Source organism: Manacus vitellinus, unplaced genomic scaffold (assembly GCF_001715985.3).
Source record: "Manacus vitellinus isolate BGI_N305 unplaced genomic scaffold, ASM171598v3 scaffold_4_pilon, whole genome shotgun sequence".
NCBI classification, from domain to species: Eukaryota; Metazoa; Chordata; class Aves; order Passeriformes; family Pipridae; genus Manacus; species Manacus vitellinus.
Window position 1 is genome coordinate 1,842,816 of NW_021940604.1, and position 27,863 is coordinate 1,870,678.

Consider the following 27,863-nt stretch of genomic DNA (forward strand, 5'->3'; position numbering starts at 1 on the left):
TTGAATAATTCTAAAGAGATGCCCTTAAAACACTAGGAGTTCTTAGTGATCAATTATACCTACTAGCTTTTATACCTAATTTATACCTAATTACACCTAAATGTTTTATGAAATTGAAGTAAATGGGCTTTGCTTAGGTCAGTTATGATGTATATTAACTACGAATTTTATTGAAAAGAGCATTCACGAATAAAACTGGGTCTTCTCTGTGAGAACACATCCTTAAGGGGAAGGTAGCACCTAAGATTCATAAATGCTCGTTGGTTGAAAGGAACAACAAAAGTCAGAGGGTCTGCAAACAATCAGAGTTTTATTAGTAAATTACACAGTTAGCATGGAAATGGGTGTATTAGTCCCTGACCTACTATATAAGCACATGGCTGTCAGTTTTGGATATAGGAGTAGGGTGAGAGGGAAGAGAGGAGTTAAAGAGGGAGAGATGAATTAAGAAAGAGGAAAAGAGAAAAGAGAGGGGAAAAAGAGAGAATTTAAGAAAGAAAAAGAGGAGAAAAGATAGAAAGAGATCAGCAGTCATTCCAACATCAATCCATCTGATGGCATGTCAATCCTGGTTTCAGTGTCAATCCAGGTGATAAGTTTTGATCCAACTGCTTCGGTCTGGCTGTTGAGACATTCAGGATCCTGGGGGCACTGCCTGGGCTTGGGGGAGTTCCTTTTTATGGACAGGTTTCTCTACCCCAAAGATAGGTTTCGTGCTTTCTATGTAAATTAGTTATCACGCATAGTCTGTTCTTTCAGGCCTTTCTGGAAATGGGTCAGAGGGCTTCAGGGATCTTTGGTAGTCTTAATCTCACCCTATAGTCCGTGTTCACTGCCTGCCACTCATTCCTGTGCTTGCACTGTACTATGTTGTGGTTCTTTCTAAAGGAAAAGTGCTTCTGTACCTCCACCTGGCCCCCCTTCTTCAGCCAGATCTTATTCTTTCTCATGGTGTGTTAATACCAATAGTCCTTGATTATTACCAACAATTCTTGTCTGTTAGTTACTAACAGTCCTTGACTGGCTCCACAGCCATCTGGTTATCAGCATTTGAGACATACACATTAGCTCCTTATCTTCTGGGAATTGAGAGCTCAAAAGGATCTCAGTTTGGACTGCTATTTACAGGGTCATTAGAGAGTGGGCTTTAATATACATTAACCTCTTATAATCAAGAGTTCAAAAGGGTCTCATTTTGGACCACTCCTTATAGAGTTGCAAGAGATTGGGCTTTAGTCATAGTAATTTTCCATCCTGGCTGTTAATTGAGTCGGTAACTTTCTTTGAAGATTCAACAACAAAAATATTATTCTACTTGGGTTGTTAGTCACACAAGAAAAATGAATTTCCAAGACTATTTGTTAAAAACAGGTGCTCATTAAATACATGTTAGTTCCTGGGAACAGACAGTGTTTCTGATAAGTTTAAGGGGGGCTTAGTCGAAGTGCACTTCATCAAGGCCAAGGCCTAATGAGCATTTCTCAGATCATAGTGTGGCCTGGGTGGGGGGAAGCGGAGAATGCAGCACCACAATCCATCCCGTGACGACAGTCAACTTCTTTTGGCCTCTGAATTCTCAATTCATGAGCACAAAAGTTGTTAGCAACCTAATTAATAAATTTTTTGAAATATTGTATATTGTGGGAATATCTGCTCATAAGGATAACTAACTTCTCAAACAGAAGTTATTTGAAGTATTAAATACTACAACACAGGCTTGTAACTATCTTCAATAATGATACTTTGTCAGCTTGTGAAGGGAGATTAAATATCTTGGAACTCTTACTATATGACTGAAGTAGTTATTCTAGTTGCATCAGTATTTGCTCTAGGAATCTGTAGATGCTAAGGTTTAAAATTATATACCGGATTGGGATTACCTGGAAGTGTGTTGACATTGCAGAAAAGCAGTATTTGTGTCCTGTTTAAAAGGAGTTGAATTTCAGCATGTCACAGGTGAATTTTTATTCGGATTTTATTTCTAAATTGGGATTTGTGTAAGGTTTAGATGTGAATTAAAAGATTGTAGCATTGAAAGTTAACTGTAGCAGTTAGCTACCCAGATGAAAGGATTTTCTTAGTCTTGAAAACTATTCTTGAACCATGTTTAAAGAAATTGATTTAAAAAGTAAATTATAAAGCTATGACTTATTAGTGAATGCTTTATTCTTCTGGCACAGCCTTTTACTAGCTCTGGCTAATTCCCTGCTTTAACAATGTAGAAGAGTTACTGCCCAATGTCTAACAACACAACTTTTAGATTTCATATTTGGTAACTGAGTAATTCCTGTTGGTAATTGAGTTTGGCTACCTTGCTTTCAGGTCTTTTGAACAGCTTTCAGTTAAGAAAAAAACCCCAGGTGTAGCTTGTTTATAAAAGCTTGTGTCATGTATTTAAGTATTTTTGTACATTTACATGAAAATTGGAGTATTAAATCACCTGAAAATTATTTCAGAATGCAGTCTTTAGTATATGATAGGAAAGTAATGTGAATTCTTGTGTTTCTATTCATTAATTTTAAGAACAGGGGGTAGGGAAAGAATTTTTTTGATATAATTTTATGCCATTAAAGGCTTTGTTTTGATCTGTGGAAAATGTCTTCATTGGGTAACTTACATCTTCTTAGATCTGAGCAAAACATTTCTTTAAAAGCAGTGGCCAAAAATCTTGAAAGATGCTGCTTTCTGTTGAATCATTAAATTAGTTGAGAATCTGTAGATAAATGACCATAATTTTATAACAATGATGGTCAGTAATTTGAAGCAAGTCTTCTGAAGCAGGGATTGGTGAAGTTTTAGATGTATAACAAATCAGTTAGTTGAAATTACTGACAGGTGTCAAAAGCATAGTGAAAAATAAGGTAGTTCTGCACATTTTCTAGCCTTTTGTTTGTTGCATTTGTGGGGGTTTCCAGCTGCTTCATGTTCTGGTTACCAAACAAGAGTTAGGAGATAGTAAACCAATGTCATATTTGGCCACTGTTCCTTGACTGTGGGAATCAGTGTGTAGGGGCCAGGACAAAAATGCATAATGATGCTTATATGGGGAACAGTTGCCTGTGTGACTTGTCATGTGAGTTAGAAGTGTCCTAAGTAGTACCTCTTTTCAGAATGCATAATTTTGAAGTGTGAACTTACTTAGTAGCCTAGCTTTTGTATTTCCCTAAGATATCTTCAGTGAATCACAAACTAGTTTCTTTGTCATCTACATATCTATGTAAAAATATCCTAAGCATAGTAAAATTGTTGTGTGTTAACATGTAATGAAAGCTTCACATAAAATTTGTTTAAATTTACCTAGTAGTAAATATTATTGCTAGGCTAGGTTAGCTCTGAAATAAATGCAGTTAACACCTCTTATTAGAGTAAATATTGAAAGGAAGTTGAGATAGGTACCTAATCTAGCTTTAGTTTCCTACAATACAGGAACTGTTAAACAGGATCTGTGAAAGTCCCTGGCTGGTTAGTGATGCATGTTTGACCTTTCACACTACAGATCAACACCAAGTTTGAGAGGGTGGAACAGACTAACTTGATTAAAAAAAAAAGTAAAAGTAGCATGGGATGACAAATTTCAGATTCCTTTGCTGCAAATCAGCTTTATATACAAGTACAAAACCTTTGTTTTGTTATCCAAAACTTAACATCCTTCCTGAGCTGACATTCCCTCTTGTAATGCCAAAAGAAATAGTTTACATGTCTTTATGCTGTCACAAAGCAAGAATCAGAATCACAGCATAAAAATAGAACTGAGCGTTTAGCGTGAGTGCTCTGCATATTGATCCCTGAATGCATTGACAGCAGTTTAATTTTTAATATGTCAGCTTCTGTGCTGTGAGATTTAAATAGTTTTCCTCAACACGAAACTGTATAATTCGGAATAACAAAATCATGCTTAAAATATCTCTGATGTTATATCTTGCTGTAAACAGCAACTTAAACATTGTGCTTGAAACACAAACTCTGTCTACAGAGAGTGAAAAATCCCACCTGTATTTACTTCTCATTAATAATAAGACTTTAAACTACTGTTGTCACACATATTACCTTGTTAGATACTGTAATTTTGTACCCAGCCTGTGCATTAGCAGAGGTTAGTTGTGAGAGTTTTCTTCCACCTCACTGAATTTATAAACTGACCAATTCTGCCACTTTGTGGATAGCAGAAGGACATACAGGTTTTCTTGCCTGTGAAAACAGGTAATGATAGATATTGTTTATGTGTTTCTGGCTGTGGTTTTTTTCTTCCCCTTTCTCTGTATAAATATCACTGTTTCACTTCAGCCTTTAAGGCCTGCCTTTTTCCCTTTTGCCCTGGATTACAGATACATACCTAAAACAATAGATCTGAGAAGTTAAATACTTGGAGTCTTTGCAGTCAATGATATATCGACTACAAGTTTAATATACAACACAACTAAGTTTCTCGCATGTAACTAAGGTTTGTTTTTTTTTTTTAGCCTTTTTAAAATTACTTTCTTTAGAGTGAAAAGAAGTTATCACCGGGTCTATTTACTTGACGGTGTCATATAAAACCTTTTAGCTGCTGAGGTTAAAAATTTAACTCAGTGGCGAACCACTAGATGATGTAATTAGGAGTTTGTTCTTCTTTCAGGAAATTAGCAGAAGGAGATGAATTTATTGACTCCCTGGATTTGCTGTAGATGTGAATGTTTGTTTCATGAAGATCAGATTCCTTTGAAAAGTGTTGTTTTGAGGCCATGTGTTTGTGCAGAATTCCACATGCAAATGTGGTCAATGGAACTGTAATTGCATCAGTTGCCTTCTGCTGCCTTTTGGCACTGAGACAAACCAGTGTGCTGAATCCTGTTACTCAGAAATTTCAGATTTCAGGGTCAGCTTTTAGATTGCCTCTGTTGCCCTGTTAGCTGTTTTCCTTTCGCACTGACTTTCACAGTGGTATGAGGCATATATAATGGCCAGCTGTTCTTGGGCAGAATTTGTCCTCTGATCTTTAAGCCCTGCCTATCTGACAGACTTCTTCATCCATGACAAGCATGGTTTTTCTGTCTTCTGTGGGAAAACTACATCTCTGAAATGACCATTTATTTATTTATTTTAAGTCAGAGTTTGTGACTTCCTACATGCCTTTTGAGGCAACTGATACAAAAATGAAAAGAATTTTTCAGTATTGAAGGAATTCACACCAAACACCCTAAAGATCTGATGATTCCTTACCACTGATGAAATACCCTGCACTACATATTTGTGAACTCCTCTTGGTATGTCTGACATGACTCAAAAAGTAACCAGACCATGGCATCACAAGACACTTGAGTAGCTTTCTCTAACACGTTTACCCATTACTCCATCTTGACACCACTAGTGTCTACCACAACTCAGATATTGAACTTAGGTATTTCTCAGCTGCCTTAAGAGGCAGCTGTTTAAGCCAATAGATTTGGAGAAGCACTATTTGGAGTGCTGTTATGGATATAAATGAAACTGGAGTACCTGATTCAGTTCCTATGATATATTGCATTTACCCACATGGTCTTTTAGTAGAACAATTTTGAGATACATTGAAGAGGATTTCTTCTTCTGCATGTGCCTTCTGGTCTTTGAGTGCTTTTTTTGTACAGGTAGGTGCTTTAAGCTAATTGCAGTTACCAGATGTGAAAAAAGACCCTTTGCAGCAGTCTGGCAGAATCAAAGCTACTGCTTGCTTCCATCAGTATGTCATTCTGACACTGGTTCTTGATTTTTTTAAGACCTTGGAAGGCTTCGACAAGAAACCATGGGTGTGGAATCCATGCTAGCATAAGAATTAAACTTCTTAGCTTCTGAATTTTACATTATCCTCTCTCATGCATGAGAGGTTGAAGATAAAGGAGTGCAGAGTACAACTCTGGTAGCTTAATGCTTTGCTTCTTAGAAAATTTTTATGTTGCTTATACAATAATGGTCAGAGCAGGTAGTATAGTTATAATAACTGCAGACCTATAATAATAGCCTGAGGCACTAGAAATAGTTTTAGTGGCTTCACAATGAAACCTGTTATCAGTCTTTGTCATACTTCATAGTATTTGTCACTGTGCTCTGTTAAAGCAGTGGAAAATTCTGAAGAATGTATAATGCTTCATAATGCAGTAGACTAAGGAAAGGTAAAGATGAATTTAGAAGGATTTCTGTTGTCCTAATAATACAGTCAAGATAGCAGCCTATCATTTTTCTATAATATTTCTCTTAAAACCCTAATTTTTTTACTTACATATTAATTTAATAAGTCATATTCTTTAATATTTCTGTAATTCCTCTAAAATGAAATTCTGTTATCACTTGCTGTAGTAATTCTTCTGATATATGTTGTGAAACAGCAATTAAGATTTTTGTGAATGCCCACTTTCACTTCTCTTGATCTTAAAATATGTTATGGATGAAGTATATTATTCTAATCTTGTGGCAGGAAGATAGGTTTCTTAAAGAAAAATTTACATTTTTTCAGAGAAAAATATATCCTGTCCTTGGCCAAGTGTCAAATAAGCAAGTATAGCATCACTACCAAGAAGACACTAACCTTTTGTTTCCATCCTCCAAAATGAGTTTGAATCTCTTTAATCCTCAGTCCAGTTCTCAGCAGAGCAAAAAAGGCCACCAAAAGCAGCCTGTATGTCATCACTGGCTATTCAGATGGTGGTTTTTAGTTTTTAAGAGGGCTGTAAAACTTGCAAGGTTGTTTAAAATATATATAGTTTAAGGTGAAACCTTACTCAGTGAAGGGACAAGCTCAGTACATGAACTCTAATGTTGGAAATTTTACTCTGTAAATTGCTAAAATAAATGCAGTTATCTGAAGTAAGTCACTTTGGTCAAGATATAGTTGAATTTCTGAAAGTTGGAAGGCATAGTTTTTCTATTAAGAAAATAAAGAAACAGTAAATATTTTTATTTGCAAATGGAGTATCATTTACTACATTCAAGGAGAAACGTTGATTTTTCTAGCAAGATCATTGTGGCAAATTCCTTTCGGATTTAACTGGTTGTTCTGTGAAAGAAAAGCTCTAAGAATATTTTTTTGTTTATAGAAAAATCATACAAGACTTGTTCTGCTTGTGTAAGACTGGGAAAAAGCACACTTTAAAAGATAAGGTTAGGAACCCAGTTATGTGCCTATACTTTACAATTTTGGAGTCTTCTCTTCAACCTCCTGCCTTCAAGAGTTTGTAAATATTTTGTGAAGTTACCTGTTCTGTTCTAATTTACTTTGGTATGGAATCACTTCATTGTTTGCTAACTCTTGACAAAATTAATCTCAGTTGCACAGAGGAGACAGTAAATTCAATAGGTCTTCATATTCAAGAAGAGTATCAAGATTATTGAGGAGCTGGGCACTTCTTTAAATGTTACCCTTGTGCTATAGCAGTCAAAGATGCGGCCCCAACTTTTATTTTGCCCACTTTACGTGTTGTGAAATAGATTGGTTTTTATAATGGAAGTGTTGGACAATGGTAATCGACAAATATTGACTTACTAATCAAGACAGGCCCACAACCCTGCTCCTGAATACTTTCTCTGGCTGCTAGGCCATGATTTTTGATCCAACTGATCTGGTTGCCAGCTGCTTCTGGCATATAGGGTGCTGACACGTAAAGTAGTGGTGTTGCAGAGTGCTGAGGGTTTATTTTTATGCTTTAGCTGTATATATAGTAACTGCCTGCTTAGGGAGTGCATGTGCTGATGTTTGTGATTTAGCTTCCATTAGAATATTTTTTTTCAAGGATGTTGGGGAAACACAAGTCTTTAACCTGTTGTTTTTGCAGAATAGTGTGCTTAGTTAAATGTGTTACAATGTCAATAACTTCAATGAATTGGAAAAGCATTTTAGGTCTTTTTTTCTATCAAACATCAATGAAAAAAGTGTCTCTTTTTGGCATAAATGTTCAAGGAAAAGAAATCAAGTTAAAAACAAATAAATTAAAGATTTGCTTGAGATAACTGCATTTCCTAATTAAGAGGGAATTAGTGATGTAAAAACAAAGTGGTACGCTTTTGAATCCAGGCAGTATTACTACAGAAACCTTAACTTTTGAAACCTGCAGTGCAAATTAACATCTCTTCAGCCATAGCAATTTTTCATTGCTACCATTAGCTTTTCCTTTCTGCTCAAGTTGGTGTGCATATACGGCATCTAATGCAAAGGATCTAAAGCTGTTCTTTGCATGAAGACTTATTAACAGGCTTGTGAAGTGATGCATGGGTTTGGCAATAAGGCAACCCAACTGGGAAAAAACAAGAACATAAAAAATTGTAAAGCTAAGGATTAGAACTAACAGAACAATTTCCATTTAATAATTGTTTTACCTTATCACTGAAACATTTCTGAAAGCCCTAGTTTGATAGTCAAGTAGTTTGGTAGTTTCTTTCATATTAGACCTTGTCAGATTAAAGTGGTTTAGAGTTTCCAGAAAGCTTCTAGACTCCAGTTTCAAGTTAGCATTCTGTCAGTTTGTACAGACATTATTTCCTTATCTTGAAGAAATAGTCAACAATAATCAGGACCCAAGAGCACAGAAATAATTGAGTTTTCAAATATTAGTATTTATGCTGGACCTAGGGTCAAAAAGAGTTCTCTGCTGGTACATACAGTTGGTAGCTCTTGAGTTTTGTTCAGGTACTTCATTCTAGCAAAAGAGAAAACTGTAAGGCAGAAAATTAAAACATGGTTTAATTAAAGTAACAGCCCAGAATTTAAACTACTTTTAAAATTACTTTTATAATTGTTTAGGATTGTTCTAAGGCTTACTTTTTAGGGGTCAATTTGGATTACATGTAAACTTTTTTTTCTTGTGTTTTATCTCTTGCCTTTGAATCCTTACTTGAAAGTAGCTTAATCTGCGTAAGACTATGTCTAAAATCCTTAATTCTTTAAAACTTGAGACTAGGTAGATTCCAAAGGGAGATTTGTAGAATATAGGAGTATTGTATTTTAAGTTTAAAATGACAGAAATCTCGATCAGATACATTCAATATGATAATTTTCAAAGGAGTCTATATTTTTTTCTTATCTGAATGACTTGAGTTTTAGAATACTTCACTTTCTATTTTTTTATTTAGTCTAAGTTTGTCCATTGTCTGTCCATCTTGTACTTTTGTCTTGTACTGCCTTTTCTACTTGAACTTGTCTTATACCTTCCTGTTTGCCTATTGCATTTTTCTTGCCTTGAAGTGTAGGATATCCAAAAGACATTTCTTAAATTTCTTTTTGGTGGCTTTCTCTTTCAGGATAACATTTTGTCATCTGCCTTTCCAAAGCAAGTGGCTATATGTGGGGACCGAAAGAGGAAACATTCACATTGTCAATGTGGAATCATTTACTCTCTCAGGCTATGTCATCATGTGGAATAAAGCCATTGAACTGTGAGTTTAGTCAAGTATTGTCTGTTGAGGGGAGGGAACAGCAGTGTCCCACTTGTTATTAACATGCAGAAATGTCATTATTTAGAGTGGCCTCCATATTAGTCTCAGTACACTAAATATACAATCAAAGTACGTAGTCATGTAAATACTTTCTGTTTTCGTGAACATGAAGTGTTAATTAGTATATATGTTTCTGCCTATAACAATATTTTATCATCATGCCTGGAATACACATAGAAATACACAAAACAGACAATATGGGAATAGACTTAAAAACCATTACATGTAGTGCTAAAATAGAAGAAAAATAATATATATTAAGCTATGATGTGGCTGGTACTTGGACAGACATGTCCCATCTACAGCTTTAAAGACCAAAGTGTAAAGAAATGCATTTTTTAAGAGGGCTGATGATACATTCTGAGTTTAAAATGACTGTCTAAAAACCTAAATTTAAATAAGCCTATTCCAAGAGCAAAATACGTTTTACAGCTATTATCATTGTTCTACCTTTTCCAGTGACAAACTTGGGTGTACAAATATAGTGGGGTTTGGGTGAAAAGATATAGTTGTGTGCTTCTGTTCCTCTGCAGTTATTTTGTTCCCAGTATGTCTGTTTTCAAAACCACATGAAGTCCATCAGTTTCCAAAGCCTGTTGAAACAAACACAACTCTTCACTAGTCCATCTTCTTAGTAAGAAGTTAACATAAAGTGTTAATTCTGTGTTATTGTAACAATGGCCACCTTGGGCATTTCATGCCAAAGCTGGTTTTCCAGCATAAAAGTAAACATTTTATCCAACTGTATCAATTGTGTAACAACAGATGTTAAGATAAATTTTGTAAAGGTAATAGCAACTTTCTTTTGTGGATAGGCAGTAAATAAGTCTTTCCTTAAGACAGAAACTAAGTGTCTACAAAATAGGCACAGTATTTATGGGCTTGAAGATAAAAAGTGAAAGTAACTCCACGCTGAACAACTTGCTTACATGGAATTTGTATCTGCAGAGTCTGTATTGCTTACAATAATTCTGAGATGCAGTTTAGAGCAGAGGAAATTCTTTTTAATGGAAATATTTCTTTTTTTAGTTCGTCCAAATCTCACCCAGGACCTATTGTCCACATTAGTGACAATCCAATGGATGAAGGAAAGGTAGGATGTGTTTAAAGACTCTTCAATACCTTATTTTTCAAGGAAGACTTATTTTTAAAGTATAGATACCACTGCTACTTAAGGAAGGATTAAGTATATGAGGACAATGTTAAAAGTGTAAAGGAATTCTAAATCAAGATTTTAGGCTCTGAAAGTAACATGAAATAAGGGACAGACATGTCTGTAGAGCTCATTACTGGAATAATTAATCTTATAATCAGAAGCGTTTGAAAACACAGATGAAAATGCTTAGTCCTGGAAAATAAAAGCAAAGAATTTTACTTATGGCGATAAAAAGTAAGATGTTACAAAAAAAAAAACCCAATCGTAACCTGAGTGCTGAAAGCGTGATGGAAAATAATTAAACTTTACCATGCTCTTGGGTGTTGTAATTTCACAACTGTAAAATGCTTATTTATATAGCGTATTTATATGGAATACTATATACTTTATCTTTAGATTAACTAATCTGAGACAGTGTTTTTATGGAATTTGAGGTCTAACTCACATAACCACATTTTAAACAATTTAATATAATCACTAGCTACTGTCTGCTATTGAAACTGGTCTGTAGTCCAACTAACCACTTCAGAAAAGTAAACTCAACTAAAATGCGTAAGAAAGAGCTATGTATTAGACTTGTCATTTCCTTCTTATGAGATAGTATTAACATAATCATCTGTTCCTCTTGGCAAGAAGCTTTACAATACATGTTCTTGAAGCCCTCAGAAGACAGGAATTTTTGTCCTGCAGCATAGCAACTACAAAGAAGTTGAGCTGTGAACTCAACAGTCAGGAGTTCCTTCTGTATTACAGTAAATCTACAGGTACTACCCTTTGCTGTGGGACATCTGTTATGAGACCCATGAAAAAACAATGTAGAATGCATAACTTAATGAATTAAGTCCTCACTGTGAGCTAAAAAGAGAAAGCAAGGAGGTAAAATGCCAGTATGTCTTCTCTAGGTGACAGCAATTGCTGCAGTACCAAATCTTCCATTCCCCACCTAAGTCATGGTTACAAGGTTAAGTTAGTGGACCTCTTTGCAAGATTTGGGTTGCTGTCACAGGGCTAAGAAACTATGAAGGGTTTTCAGATGCTTTAGCTTGTGTGCCCCATATAGTTATTTAGCACATCTTAGTGGTCTACTGCTAATTTTGTTCAGATTACTTGGTCCACATTGAAGAGTAGACAGGAGGGGTTTTCCTTAATTTTAACAATAGGAATAATGCAAAATTTTAAAGAATTATTAGAAAGCAGCAGTGTTATATGAACCTTCTCCAGAACTACGTAGACCCCTGGCAAAAGTACGGTTATAACTCAGCCAGAGAGCCCTTGATGCTGCTTTAAACGTCTACATTAATGACACCACTCTAGATTAACGAGGAATAAGGGACTGAGTAGTGTGATGAATTAAATACTGAATTATTATTTTTGTCAGTGTAATGTTGCAAATATACTAGAGTTTTGAACTCCCATGTGTAAAGAGTCTTCAGGGAGAGGGAAAATAGTTTGCTTAGTAGTGTTCTACACATGCAGGAGACACATTTTTTTTGTTTACTTTTTGTTTGACAGGTCAGTGGTAGATTAAATTGGAGACAATCGAAGAGATACTATTGTCTTAGTGGTTTGAATGTTTTAGCTAGTTATGAGTATGAGCTTGTATCATAGACACCTGAGGTTTCAGTCCAATAAAGAGAATTTAATGAGTGGAGTTTTTTCATTAGGGTGAGACTCACTGCAGTAAGTCCATAACTAATGATTTTCTCTGTAGAATTAGGTTTGAGTCACATTCCAGGCTTATGGACTCTAGAATATGAACACAATGAAGCTATGGTAGTTTCAGAAAAGAAAAATTATTTATTTATTTTGGTGTATTCCACCCCACATCTAATTTTTGTCCACTGAAGTTTAAAAATGACTGGGTTTATTGATCAGGATATCAATCAGTGGTTTAAGATTCTGATCTTACACTTCTCTTATTTCTCATGAGAAAAATATTGCTGAAAAAACCCCTGTGCTGTTACAAGAACCCCTTATGTACTCATTTTTAAATTTTGTTCATTCTATTAGCCTTCTAAGCAGTGGGTTTTCTAATGTTTAAGTTAAAATAGAAAAGTTATAAATAGAAAAGTTATAAAATATGGCTTATAACTGGTAATTTGATTTAAACTAATAGTGTGCATATCACTAATGGAAAAAATCGAATATTCACTTTTACTAGATCAGACATGTCTAATTTTTATGGGGTTTTAGTGCTGTATAGCACTGAAAGAGGTAAAATATTTTGTAAGCTGATAGGAGATCCTCTGTTATTTTTCATATTGAAAACAGCTGTAAACCCTGACAATCTTAACATGCTGAAAAGATTGTCCAAGCAAAACATCTAGGTGGGGCAATAGATCATATTGATTTAAATCTAAGTTCGTGTGAAGGCAGTGGTTTCTGACTTACAATCTGAAGGACACTCCTCAGGGCACATTGCTCACAGGAAATAGTCTGTTTCAACAGAGTAAACTGTAGCAACCAACTGCTCCTTTTTTTGTATGTCCATGTTGGGGAAAAACTGGAAGTGAAGGCATGCTACTCAATCCTAGGAGCAGCTTCTGCTGTAGCAACAATGCTCAAAGGAAAGATCTCACAGTAGATCCAGCAACTAGGAAAACTGAAGCTGCACTGCGTTCTTCCATTAACAAGTGGCAAGACTGTCACTACTGCCTTATGTTGGCCTTGTTTGATTTTTTTTTTCCATTAAGAGAAGTGTCACTTGAGATAGGAGAGCAAAACATGTAGATACTAAGCAATGTGTTAGACCAATTATAGTGAGCAATTTGAGTCTTCTCTACCTTCAGAAAAGGTTTAATCTTGCTTCTAGCAAAAAGATTATGTGGGAAATTATCTTGTTGAATTTTTCTAGCTTTCCTCCTATGAATAAATAATGGTTTTGGTCTTTCTTTAACCAGTTATCTTAATTGTAAATAACATCTGGAGAAAGTTTATAGTACTTTCTTTGTAGAAAATGAACTCTTACCTAAAACTTCAGGGAGGGTAGTATATTCTTCCAGCAAATCTAAGCAGAATGAATTCCAGTGAGGAAAACGCACAATGAAGTTCTATTTTTCAACACTGCCACCTGCCCCCCAACTTTCACTCAGGAAGGAATACACTTAGCAAGGTTTAGTGTTGATCTTTCTGGAACTCTTCAGAATGATACTTTCATTTTTTTCTAGTTTTGCATGAATGTCCGTTGTATTTGCTGGAACTTTAGGAGAATGACAAGTACAAAGTAAACCTTTTTAGCATTTAGGTCTTCGCCTCTTTAATTTTTATTTTTGTAACTACTTTCAGTTACTACATGAAGTATGATGATGCTTATCTTTGGGACAAGAACTACAGGCATTGCAAATGGTATAATTTTACTTTTCCTTATAAAGACTTAACAATTCTGCTTATTAATGCAGCTTCTGATTGGCTTTGAATCTGGAACGGTGGTATTATGGGACCTGAAGTCAAAGAAGGCAGATTACAGATACACACATGATGAGGTAACATTTTTCATCTGCATTACTTACTGTGAGGATATCATTCACTACTCTAATGGTGATTTTTATTTTTTTTTTTTCATTTCTTATACAGTTTCTGTCACCAGTGGATCAATAAATAGGTTTCTTTGAAATTACAAGTACTTGAAGTTTTCTCTAATAGAGCAGTATAGTTTGGACAATGAACTTCAAATAAGTTCACTGAATTTAAGTTTGTGAAGTAGTGAATGGTGGCATGGATTGGATTTCTTCACAAATTTTTTTATGGGTGAAGCTTTCAGATCTTTTTTTCTGTTAGTCATGTGGTTTTCACCTATATTAAGAGCTTGAGTCTTAAGTTGAAACTACATGGTTTAGCATTTCTGTAATTTGGAATCTCTTGCATATTCTGAAAATGGGGGGGGAAGAAACTACTAAATAATCTCATTGCAACCTTTCTATAAACACACCTTTTCTCTGTAGGATAAGATCAGGGTTTGAAATAAGACTAGGGGAGATTTAAAAAAACAATGGCATTAAATGGCATTCATTTCTTTAAACCCTTATTCTTGAGAATAAACTTTTTGAAAGACTGAGATTAAGAAAAATCATTCAGCATAATATGCAAGTTGATGTACTTTATTTAAAAATAACAAAAAGTTGGTTTCAATTACATTTTATTGATTGTAAAATGGCTGTGTCATTGTTCAGTACCAGCTAGGCCTATTACTTTTTTCACAGCAGGTGTATTTTCCATAGCCCTGTGCTGAAGTTTTCACAAGACGTGATTTAGAGGAGTTTTTTGGTGTTTTTTGGTGGCAGTTCTGGTTTGATACTTGTGTGTTCTACTAATTAAGAGTTTCTCTGAAGAGGGAAGTATCTGAAGTAGTCTAAACTGTAGATCATCAGAGCTGAATGAGGTTTCTTTGTATTCAGAAATGTCTGTATAAGCCTTAAAGTATGTTATGTGAAGAATATTTTTCTCTCCCATTTTCATTGCATGCCCCTATTTGTCATTTGTTTCAGAAACTTATGTCTCCATCTTTTTCTAGTCTGAAACTCTTTGTATACCTTTTATTCTTCATGCTCTTCTCTACTTAACTCTTTTTAACTGTTCTATTTTGTCTTATGTCTGTACACAGAACCTTTCTAGATAGTTTCTTGTTGAGTCTGGTTTAGTGGCTTTACCAGGGAGCTTCTTTCATACACTGACCATAAGGTCCATGGGCATGTGTGATAACCCACTCATAAGGGGAAGGAAGCACCTAATGTCACAACATGTTTTACCTCTTCTCACATTGGTGAAGGCACATGACATTCTGCCCTGTAGCAGGAGCAGGATTTTAAACCTCAGGATTTATGTCCTTGGCTCTCCACTTGTTCTTGGTGAGAGCTCTTCTGAGTGTGGAGTTGACAACTAGTAAGAAGAGAGCTACTTAGTTCAATTTTGTCATACTTGCCATCTTAGTGGATGGTTAGGCTTTCTCAGGCACCATGAGCTGGGTGGCCAGGCACATTGATGCCATAAAGAATGCTTGCTAGAAACTTTGCCATTGGATTAGTTTCCTCCTCTCTCATCACTTTATAAATTACTTTAGTCTTAGAGCATGTAACTTGGGTGCTTGTGCAGTCTATCACAATCATTTGATGCAACTTTTTTGACTGAAAACTTTGAATGTGTGAAAGGATCCAAATGTCATCCTTTTGTTCCTTAGCAGAGGAAGATCATGAGGGTCAAACTCTGTGCGTGATCAGAGGTTTGTGAAAAGATATCTGTGTTATTTCCTGAGGGAAGAAGCTGAATCCAATTACGTTTTTGTAGCTTCCTGCTTGGTTTCATTTCAAATGGCCTGACCTTTAGGAGGCTTTCCTGAAGCAAATTCCCATGTTGTAGCGCGGCAATCTCTTTTGTTGCTGAAACCTAGGTCAGTGGAACACCATTTTCTTCACTTGTGCCTTTCCAGCACCCTGCTCTAATAGTTGTTGCACAAGAACACTAGGGCAGGAACATCACCACCCCCAAACCATTTGTAATGGTATTTCTGCTTAACCATAGCTGAGGGAGGCAGCTCTATGTCACGATTAGTGTTGATTGCTGGCATATTCTTCCCCCCACAACATTCTAGTTCATGGAAAATTCAGGGAATTTAATTGGAGTTTGTTCTTGGTTTTTCTATATTGCGAATAATATCCTGACTTAAAGTAGTATATATTTTTTATTATAACAGTAATATTTTGTGTATTTAGAATTAGTTTAAATAATACACAAATGTAATATTCTTTTTCAGATAATTTAAAGGAAATTATCTCTACATAGGAGAACTGAAGTTGTGAAGGAACCTTTCTTTAGAAGGTTTCTTTGAAACCCTTTACTCAAAGCATCCTTTTTTTTCCTGGGCAGGCTCAATGAAAAAATAAGACTAAATTTTTTTTGCACCATTCTTAAGCCTTTTATGTTCAGACATTGGGGACTTAAAGTAAGCTTTGCATTTCTTAAATGGAATACACTTATATTGCAGTTATTTCCCAGCCTGTATTTTGATCCAGGAAAGAAATAAAACAAATTTCTCAACTATAAGTTTTGTTTCTAAAAAATACCCCTCAAATGTAACTTCTGAAAACTAAAACTAGTTGTATAATAAAGTCCCTTCTTCAAATAATATTCTGTTTGTTCTGATGTAAAGTAAGCTTTGATAGCATTAACTGTAATGTATTATAGATTACTATTTTTAGACACAATATTCTGGTACATGACTGAGCGTAAGAGATTATTTTCCAGCATTAAAAACATGTCAAAGTAGCCTGTGGAATTAAGAGGACTGGGGAAAGAGAAACAACCCTGGTATGTGACTTGCCAGAAAATGAAGTGTGTCAATGTATTTCATTTCATCAAAACAATCTTCATGATGTATTGTCATGTAAATCTCAGTAGCTGCATTTTTTATTTTTTTTTCTTCCTTTTGCAGCTTTTTTCCCCTTCTTTTAGAAGAGGGAAGCAAGAGGGTTGACAAGAGGGTTAGCATAGGTACTCCCAAGCTTTACTATACTTTCTTTGAATATTTTGGTAAACCTGTAGAAAAGGAGTCAGTATGATCATCCATTCATTAACAGAAATACTGAGAGTGTCCATGGAAATTAAATGACTGTCATAATAAGACAGTGAAATCTGGATAGGCTATGGTTAATAATCAGTCTGGCTTGCAGAATGACTTTGCTTATGTCTTGCACAGTATATTTCAAGCTAAATTAATGTCAGAAGAAAGTAAAGGATCATGGCAAAATCCAAAGAATTATGAAAGGAATTATCAGTGTCTCTGCATTCCTCTGGGAAAGTATTCAGAACTATTTTCCCACAAATTGTGTTATACTTGAAAAGTAAGCAATAAGATGCATATTAGTTAAAAAAAAAAAAGGACAGTTTACTTAGATTTTTTTATTTGCCCTGAGTTTTATCAACTGTATTTGCAGTAGTCTAAACTTGGTTTTGGAGAAATGAATTTAAAAATTCTTTTGAAAACAGGGTAAACTGCTTAAATTAATAGCTTTTGTATTTACATCAGTGAATGCCTGCATGTACTGGTTTTGGCTGGGATAGGTGTAATTTTCATCCTAATAGCTGGCACAGTGCTATGTGTGTTGGATTCACTATGAAAGTGCTAACACACTGATGTTTTAGTTTTGCTGAATAGAGCTTACTCTTTATTGATGAACTTGTATATTACATTGTAAGATTCCATTTAAATTATTAGTTTTTGTACCTCTTAAAAGAGCCAAAAATAATACTGATTTCTAGGGATATAGACATAAAATGTTTTTAAATGTTTATTAATCTCTTGAAAAGCTAGTTGGTGCAAGAATGTTTCCTTCTTAAAATCAAATATGTGTATGTTCTTTGCAGACAGTATGGCTGTCATTTTTCCATATGGGATAATCCTTCTGGAACAGGTGGTGAAAGTCAGGCTGCCTTTGTGTACAGCCTATCTCCACATAATACTCAGGGATAGATAGTTTCTACAATTTCTGGTAAAGTTTTGGCATACATAGGACACCGCGGTCGATTGTGCTGTGTTTGTTATTCGAAAAAGTAAGATTTGATTTCCTTCCCTCCCAAGAAAACATGTGACTGTCTCAGAAGTTTTGAAACAAACTTCCTTATGGTCCAGAACAGCTACCTTAAATTTGAATTAAAGGGAAGGGGATAGGAATACTTTTAATAAGAAACCTTCAGTTGTAATTAAGTAAACTTAAAGAGTTATTTAGATAAACTTTATTGCTTTTTCAATAGAGTGTTCCCTGTATAAATTCCTTTAAACTTCACTGTATTTGGTTCAGGTTCGTAAGTGGAAGGATTCAGAACGTTAGTTGAGGTCAGGACTTGTTTTACCTGTGCAGACAATTCTACCTGATACAGATGTCTTGTGCCTTAAATATAGTAACAGTCCTCTGTGGTACTTGTATACGATCTTTTTATAAGGTATTACTTTCAGTTTGGGATCTGTTTGACAAGTGATATATTCCAAAAAAATATTTGAGAGACAGTTGAATCTGCACCAGCTGATAAAAGCATACTGCTGCATTATGGTACCAAAGGGGTAACAGGTGAAGTTCATATGATGAGAATTATGACTAAAACTTCGAGTTTTATTCTGAATCAGTAAATTTTTTAAAAATATTGGAAAAATATATTACTTGTGGGGGCCTTTTAATGTCTGAGAAGCTATGCATAGATTTGCAGCCTCAGTGGATTCTGCTTGATCTTTCTGTTTTATGCTAACCAGCCAGTACTACGTAAGTTTATTGTACTTTTTTCATTATAGCTGACTTGTCACTGTAGATATACCAGCTTGTTGTACCTGGAGATTATGTTGCAGCTACTTACAGGTTTGGTTTTGTTTTTCAGGTTTGCAAGAATTTGTGAACTGTGTGATAGCAAAGGACAGTGCTCTGTACAAAACTTTATCATACCCAGCCCATAGTATTGTTAGTTGGATTATTTTATAGAACATAAAACATGTATTTTTGTTGCAGTTTAAGCAATATTTAGCTGCATTACTAAATATAACAAGTGGTTCTATAAAACTAACAATAAATAACCATAAAACAAAAGACTCATCATTCTCTTTCAGTGATTTTTTTCCATCCCTTCATGTTCCTTGCAGAAACTGTGGTAGCAGTCATCCTTCTCCTTTGTGCTCAGTTTATCAGATCTTTTTATGTTCTTAAGCATTAATGCTGTTTCAACAGTAACAGGTTGTTGCGTTCTTTTCCTATTGAGATTGTTTTTCAAGAAAAGGAAGTAGTGTTCATTTCTCAGATTTGTCCTTCCTTCCTTACTTCTATAAAGCTTGCTTTCTTACTAGTTCTTAAGACCTATTTCTACATAAGTGTGTGTCAAACTGTTCCATTTGCACTGTGGGGTGCCTACTATTGTCAGAGTGTGGGAGAGTATGTAAAATGTACTGATTGGATTGTATTGCTAAGCATAATATAGATATTTTAATTTCCTAGTGTCAGAGCTTTTTGAAATGAAACCTTCTCTTTACTGAGTCTCTTTACTGTTGATCTCTTCCTTTATTTGGTACTATGTTGGTAAATAAAAACAAATGTTCTCTATTTATGCAAAGTTTCTTTTGTAAAACCTTTTTTTGCTAAACAAAAATTTCATGTACAGAATGAGCAAGACTATTTCACTTTGACACTAGGAGACATCATGTGAATCATCTAGGTTTCTGAGCTACATGTGCAGATGTGATATTGGTACAGACAATCTGTATTCTAGCAAAATCTATAGTGATTCCACAATACATAGGGAACAAGATTAAATTTCACCAAGAAATATTAAACTTAGTAATCTGTAGTTTACATATATCCAGATCTTCTATTACTTTAGACTGGAAAAATGATTATTGAAGACTCCATGCATTTACTGTAGCCATTTTCCTCTGTTACTTAAGCTCTGGATTCTCCCAGTCATATTGCTGGAAACCGTCTTGTTTCTTTGTATAACTGTATGAAATATGAAGGCCTGATCTGTGTATAATCAGTTTGGGCAAAGATGGCTTGGATTTGTCTCGTGAGATTTGCTCTTCACCTAATAATTATTGCTTAAGCTTTCATTGCTAGTTACAGTTCTTTACTACTCATACATCCACGTTTCCTCACAGAGGACTTTATTTAGTCGGCTTTTTTCTGCAGATTTCATGTGGCATGGCTTAATCATTCCATTCCTAATTTTATGAAAATAAAGATGTTCCTGTATATTTGAAAGATTTTTATGAAAGATTTACTAGTAGATTTCTGTACTTTCCTGCACCTCAAAACTGCCATTGCAATGTTAGAGTATTTTCTTCAATAATACTTTGTTTTCATCATCATAATTTCAAAAAACCTTGCTACCTCTATTCTCATTTTGCTTATATTTTCAGCCCGTGCTTGCCTCTTGTGCACATCCATATGGACACCTCAAAATGTCATATAATACTTGGACATAATAATCCCATCCCATGTTTTTTGTATGGACAGTATGTTTTTCCCAATAGTGAAAAATTTTGGTTAGCAAAGCTCAAATAATTGCTTGCAGTTATTCTTTGTGTGCTACCTTTCATTGAAAAATGCTTCAATGCTATGCTGAGGAGGATGATTTTTCCCTCCTTAAACATGTCACTACAATGAAGACAGTATTTTTGATGGATAAAGTATGACTGAAGGTACTAAACTTGCCATGGGTAAATTAGTACATACTAAGAGCAGTATATTTAATTAGTAATTTCTCTAATTTGCTTATGCTGTCTAATGTTGTTGAGGAAGATGTAAGGATAAAATGATAAGATACACAACTTGTGCTGTTCTGTTTTTTCTCTTCTCTTGCATAGGCTATCCACTCTGTGGCTTGGCATCATGAAGGAAAACAATTTATTTGTAGTCACTCAGATGGTACCTTGACCATATGGAATGTAAAATCTCCTACCAAACCATTCCAGACAATCACTCCACATGGTAAGATGAAAATGGATACCAACTGTGTTTGGCAGCTCTTAAAACACAGAGGACTTGTTTTTAATAAATGTGTGTTTTGCAAAAAACAAATATTAAAAGTACACTTGAAATGCAAGTAAAAAACTTTCTCTGTCCTATGAAATTCTGGTAGATTTCACTAAAGAAAGTCTTTATGAAATAAGAATCCAAATCAGTGTAGTTTTCTCTAAATCTCTAAACTTCAAGCTTGCCTTTCACACAGTGGCATTGATTTCAAAGTTAACTAATGCATATTTTGCAGGGCTTGCTTTTTGCTTGACATTGCAATCCCATATGTTGTTTAAAATACATATAAGGAAGCATCTGTTTTACGTGTAAATGTGTAGATTACCACGTCAATTTCTGGAAAGGTTTGTAACAGAATAAGACCAGCATCTGGTAAAATGTTCCCGCTTCTGAGAGGTCTTACGTTAATGTTAATTTAGGAAATTAACATTGCATGTTGTTATTCTGTGAAATATGCTGCTGCTCTCCAACTAAGTTCTATAAAATCCTAAGGTTACAGGGTGTGCATGTCTCTAAGTTATGTCTTAACAATTTATGTACTTCAGATTCTTAAGTAATGTAACAGTGAGGATAATCTGTGAGGTTACAAATGTAGTGCAGAATGCTGTAGTTATGTGTCCTGGTTTATCTGTCTGAGCCTCTAGCAAGGCCATGTTTACTGTACTGACCGTGGACTAGAGTGGAAAAAAAGAAGCTGTGGATTTCTATATGATTCTGTACCATTTTCCTGTCGTTGAAAAAGAAACTGTTACTGTAGTAGTAAAACTACTTAGACAAGACTAATGTTATTTTAATATGTTTTGACCTCTTTTAATAAACATTATTTTTATTATGGGCTGGAAGTTAAATTTTCTGCATAACTTCATAGTAGTATTGTATTTTATCAATGATTAGATAAAAAAGATGTATATTTACACCACACCCTTAATTTCTACTGACTCTATGAAAAACTGTATCTATAGTAGCTTCAGTTGCCAATAGTGCACGGTTGAGGAAGAGCAGGGTTTCATGCTCAATTGAAGTCTTAGTCCTGAAGGGTAACACTCAGGATAAACCTCACTTTGCTTGTAAGCTAACCGATTTTAATTGCGAAATGCTTGACACAACTTAAACTTTAAATCTCCTAGTGCTACTTAAAACAAGGCTTTAGGGGATGATTATATGTTTGAAAATAAATATTCTGCAACATTTAGGTATAGGATTGGTGGTTGGTTTTTTTGTAAACATTCTAGGTTGGTGTATTGAGAGTTTAACAAATTTTTAATTATATTATTCCAAGACATACTCTATAATTGTCAAAGTTGTTGAATATATGTTTATGTGAATGTTCTACTTTTCATGTTGGATAGTGAATTCCATTAATTGCCATAATGAACTGTAAGATTAATATAAGAAAATAATTTACTTTAGGAAAGCAGCTGAAGGATGGAAAGAAGCCAGAACCCTGCAAACCTATTCTTAAGGTGGAATATAAAACTACTAGAGCTGGGTAAGACTTCTTTTGTATGCAAAATGAACATACATAAAAGAAATGTAGTGCTCTGGCAATATACATTGTTTCCCAGTTGTTGGGATGAATATTCTGTTGCTACTGAGCTATGGTAAAATAGCTTTGTTTTAGTTTTGACAAATCAGGTATTGATGAACAAACTACAAAAACATATATAGGAACTAATTAATATACACAAACCTTAACTTAGGTAAAGATACTGCTAATACATTATCTACATGCTTTTCATGCTACTAAAACTTGTGTGTATTTTTGCTAAATTTTTGAGACTATTTAAGAAAAGAAAGGCTGATAAAGCGCAGAAGACACCAAAACACAGACATGATAAACTGAACTTCAACAAATAATGGCCTGATGCAAATATTCTAAATTCTGAATACATGTTCTTCCCCAAAAAAATGTTGTTAAGAGAAGCTTTTCTAGTAGAGTGCAGTGATTTACACAGTGAAATGTGCCTAATTATGCACATTGAGAATGTAACAAAGCAGTAATTGCAACAAGAGGCTCAGATGGAATTATTTATCTATAGAGTTGCGTGTTTTGTTACCAAGACTGCAATTAGGACAGATGGATTTCATGAACTGTGTGGAATTTCTTTTATTTGTGGTTGTAAAGTGCTTTAAAGTGTTAGAGTGAAAAGTGCAGTGTAAAGAAAATATTCATGAAAACTTTTTTTTTTTTTTGACTGGTTGGTTTTTGTGGTTTTTTTTAATTTGGTTTTTGGGTTGTTCGGGGTTTTCGTGGGTTTTTTTAATTTTGGTTTTGTTTTTTTGGGGAGATTTCTTTTGGGTTTTTTTGTTTTCTTTTACTGTTGGGGAGGGTGTTTGTATCACTTTCATTTGTTTTCCAGGTGTTCAAATCTATAGATCATTGTTATTGATGCAATATAGTTTACTACAAATTGGTGTACCCATACTTATATCAGTGGCTTTATGTATTTTTATTTTTTGCTCAAAGTGAGCTAAATAGAAATTTCAGACTGTGGCTAGCTCCCAGATGTATGAAAATCTATGATCAGCTGGAAAGCCATGTTTTGCTTGCAGAAGTCTACATCTGTCTGCATAATCCTTTCTCAACTGAAAGATCAAAAGCTGATCTAAAGAAAGAGAAATAATCAAAAAATCTCAGCTTCAGCAAGTCACAATGTCTGCAATCAAAAGCTTTCTATTCTAAATAGTCATTCTGATGGGGAGAAGATTAGTTTGAAGCTTGTTCTGTGACATATTACAATGTGAAAACTAGTTGACTTTTCACACAGTTTAAAGAGGAGCTTATTCTAGTATAACTTCTAAGAATACATGGGGTTTTCAGGAGGCACATCTTTCCTAGTGTTGGGCTTTTTCTTTGATTACACCTCTCACTTGCTCACTTTCCAGTGTTTCTCCAAACTGAATGTTTTGCTATATTTCAATTTAATATACTCTCTAATGTTTGCTGTCTTCAGTGTACTGTTAAATCTATAATTGTTGATAGTTATCCTGAACTTTAATTAAGAAAGGGGGTGAAAAAAAACTCACAACAAACAAAACCCCACCAGTTTGCACTGTGGTGGTGAAGCAGTGCACTGAAAATCTCTGTTCATTTGCCTGCTACATGTACTTCAGTTTGGAGTTTGTTTTCGGTTTCACTTGTAATCTTAAAAGAATTTTAAGGTGAGGCAGAACTACTTTTCAATACTTAAAATTTTGATAGATTTTCTTTTTACAATTTGAAATTGGTTATATATGAACAAGATAAAATTTTAACTTTTATGTAAAGCACTGTTATTTCTTGTTCATAGTTTAATTTCTGTAGCACAGAGGAGAATCACTTCTGGACAGGACAAATTTTTTTCTAGCTACTGAAACAATGTAAGAAACAAACCAAATAAACTTTTTTCTATAGCAGTCTGCTATAGCTGTTCTTCAAAAAGAAAATAAAAAAAAATCACAGAAGAAAATGAAACAAAATAGCTTACATTTGAGGTACTATTTAATTCATATTTAAGTTATATTTCAATTCTTTATTGTGAAAAACATTCACTTTTTCCATGCTTTATATTGAACCTCTAACATCTATCTTTCTGTCACCCTTTTCTTATTTCCCCCTATCTAGAGCGCTCAAAGATCTAGGTTGTTTCAGTATCTCCTCCTGTGGAAAACACTCTGTTGATATGATCTTAATTGTTTTCTTTACTGCTTCTAATTCTAATAAACTTTTTTTTTGAGAAAAGGTGTTTGGAACCCCACAAAAGGAAGGAACATGACTGCTGGCAACCTGTATTAAGGGCTACAGACACTATTCTTTTTACTGTTGCAGCTCTTATTAATCCCTTCTCATTTTTTTTTCTCCATTATGTTCTCCATATTGCAAAGCTGGAGTCTGGGAAATGGGAGGACATGATGCTTTTTCTGGTTTTTACAGACTAACTATTTATTTTCTAACTTGGTGGCTTTTTCTGTTGTGGGTTTTTTTGGGGTTTTTTTGGTTGATTGGTTTTTTTAAGTCTAATGCAGATACTGCCAGTGAAATCTTCAGAGCCAAAGTGGTTTACCCTACAAGAGTTGTATGTCTGTGGCTTTATCTCTGTGAGAATACATTTGGAAAGGTTGCTATTGACAGCTTGGGAGTCAAAAAGGCAAATTCTTGTTATATTCCTTGAGCAAACTGGTATAATTTTACAATCCCAGAGCATAAGGTCATTGTACTGCAGCTATTTTTCATCTAAAACGCTCCATCTTGTTGTGATGCAATGAATTCCAAAGGTAGATTACCTTTTGAGCTTTCTGAAATGGCTTCCACATTGCCATTTATGCATACTTTTTCTGTCTAAAGTTTATCTAGAGAAGCTCTTGAGCTTCCTAGTGCCACTTCCCACCCCCCAGAATTCAGTCCTTCTTAATGCCACTTCTCACCCCTGGTGATTCAGTACCTTCTAGTATTTATTATAGTAAAATTGCCCAAGCTTATTATTTTCTACTAGAGCTTTGTCTAATAGAATTTAGAGCTCAAAAGTCTCCCCATAAAATGTAATCAAAAAAGAGTATTGTCTTGGCAGCTGATGCAGCTGTCATTGACTGACTGTAGAGCAGTACTTTTTAGCAAGATGGATGTATATAGTTGGGACCTAGAGTGTACGTAAATAATGATGTCTCCTGCTAAGTAAAAGTTCTTGATCTGTTAATTTAGTTTGAATAGTACTATTTTATTGTGTAAGCTTGTCAGTTCAAAAACATAGTTCCCAAAAACTAATTGGTAATTTATCTTTACTACCTCAGGATTGCCAGTATTAAGGCAAACTAACTCTCGAAGTCCTTTCCATCTTTATAATAGCATTAACTTTTTGAAAAATTTACTTATGGTTTGAAAAGTAATCCGGATGGTACCAATGGCTTTATTTCTGTACATACTGTTCTCTCACACCTCTGGACTGCCAGAAACTGTCTAACATTTGACAGTTTACTTCTAAAATTTACTAGAAACATTCTCCAGGGTTGTGAGCCATTTGGCTCTCCATTGTATTATGTTTTCATATACTGCAAGACCTAATTCTGTGTTTTCTGAGTTTTTTTTAATGAAACATTGCCCCCCTCTGTAGTGAATTTCTTATAGTGTTCTCCAAGAGATTTTTAGAGGTTTAACTCATGAGGAAATTCGTGTAAGGGGATTACTTCCAAACCTGCTGAAGCAGAACTGTTTCACAGAATCTCTATATGAGCAGCTGCTAAAAATGCTACATAGCAGTTCTCTAAGACTTGAGCACTACTTTTTGTTAAATTACCAAAGTTGGTTCAATCGATGTAAAGTACAAATCTCTTTAGCTTTTCTTTTAAATTAGGTATTTCTAATAACACTCATGTGCACTAACCTTTTAACATGTATCACAGCTGAAGAACAGCCCTTTAATTAGAAAATAAACAGCTTGTGCTCATGGTAAATCCATGGTTTCATGAAAATATGAAAAATTCATATGGAAAGCTGTAGCCGTCTTTCTGGCAGACTAAAGTCAACTTTAATCTTTGATTCATTTTGAAAAATCCGTGTGACAGATCAGTGTAATCTATTCGTATCTCCTCCATTCCTTGCTTCTTAAGGACATGGACTGGCAAGCCTGCCCAAAGCAGTCTGATTACCTGGAGAAATAAAACCAGGAGAATCCAACACACTGTCATGTCACTGTGTTGTATGAAAATTAAAAACTAAAATTTGTCACTTTAGTATTGCCAGTTGATCTCAGTGAAGGTGCAAGTCCATTAATTTCTGCAAATTGTCCTGGCAGCATTACTGCTTAAAAAACCTAATTATTTCTATGGACAAAAAAATACTGCAGTAAATCATTCCAACGCAATGAGATGTTGCACATACATCACACCAGTATTTTTGTCTTCACTGACATCCTGAAAAATATCAGGTTAAATTCAAGTTTGTAACTTTCTTCAAATTATTTCATGGACCTGACCGTAAAAGATTGTGTGAAATTTCAATATGAAGAACTGAGACTGAATGAAAACTTGGAAAAAACTTAATCCTTTTCTAGAAATACACTTTGTGCTACTGTTGGAGGCAGGATATTTAACTCAATGGATCTATGGTCCAATGTATGGCATTCCATTCAGGTCTCTTCCTCAACCAGCAGTACTTTTTGATCTTATCAAATCTTCAGTCACAGGTCTTTCTGGAGGATCAGGCAGATTGTGAAGTAATTGTAGAAGCTGGAAGCTTGTCTCAGTCTGGTTTGCCTTCAATGCTACAAACACAGAGCACATTTCAGTCAAGCCTTAAATTCATGAAGACCAACATGTGCATAAACCAGACGCTTAATAGACATCTTTATTTCAAGAATAAAGATGTATCTAGTCTCACATTAGTGTTTCAAATGCTAACTAGTGAAAGCCATTTAGACAGTATGGGAAAGATGGTGTTATAGGAAAGGATAAAAAAAAAGTTATATCTCTTCAGCCTCTTTTTACAATATATCAGGATGGCTTTTTTTACTAGAAATTTTCTCCAGATACTGACATACTAGCTGCTTCTAAGAAAGACACAAATGAAGGGTAGGACTTCTACGTAAAGTGACCATAAAAGTAGATCAGAGATAATTGTTAGGCACTCAAAGTGCCTATTTTTCCTTCAGAAATATAATGTGGAATTTGAGGCAATAGTCAGTAATGGGTAACATTTATTTCTTGTACTATATACTTATAAACACTACTCTTTAAAGGATATTATGTCCTATTTCAAACATAAGAAGTATTAAAATGAGTGACGCTTGATAATCAGG

The 27,863-nt window shown here is 34.7% G+C and overlaps 1 protein-coding gene across 1 annotated transcript in view; it reads left to right on the forward strand.

The window, feature by feature from the left end:
- Nucleotides 1–27,863, forward strand: part of STXBP5 (syntaxin binding protein 5) — a 105,231-nt gene that overhangs the window by 31,903 nt on the left and 45,465 nt on the right. The window contains exons 6-10 of the mRNA XM_018078057.2: nt 9,244–9,378; nt 10,468–10,531; nt 13,993–14,076; nt 20,925–21,048; nt 22,504–22,582. Of these exons, the coding sequence (XP_017933546.2) occupies nt 9,244–9,378; nt 10,468–10,531; nt 13,993–14,076; nt 20,925–21,048; nt 22,504–22,582 (486 nt within the window). The remainder of the gene's footprint in view (nt 1–9,243; nt 9,379–10,467; nt 10,532–13,992; nt 14,077–20,924; nt 21,049–22,503; nt 22,583–27,863) is intronic.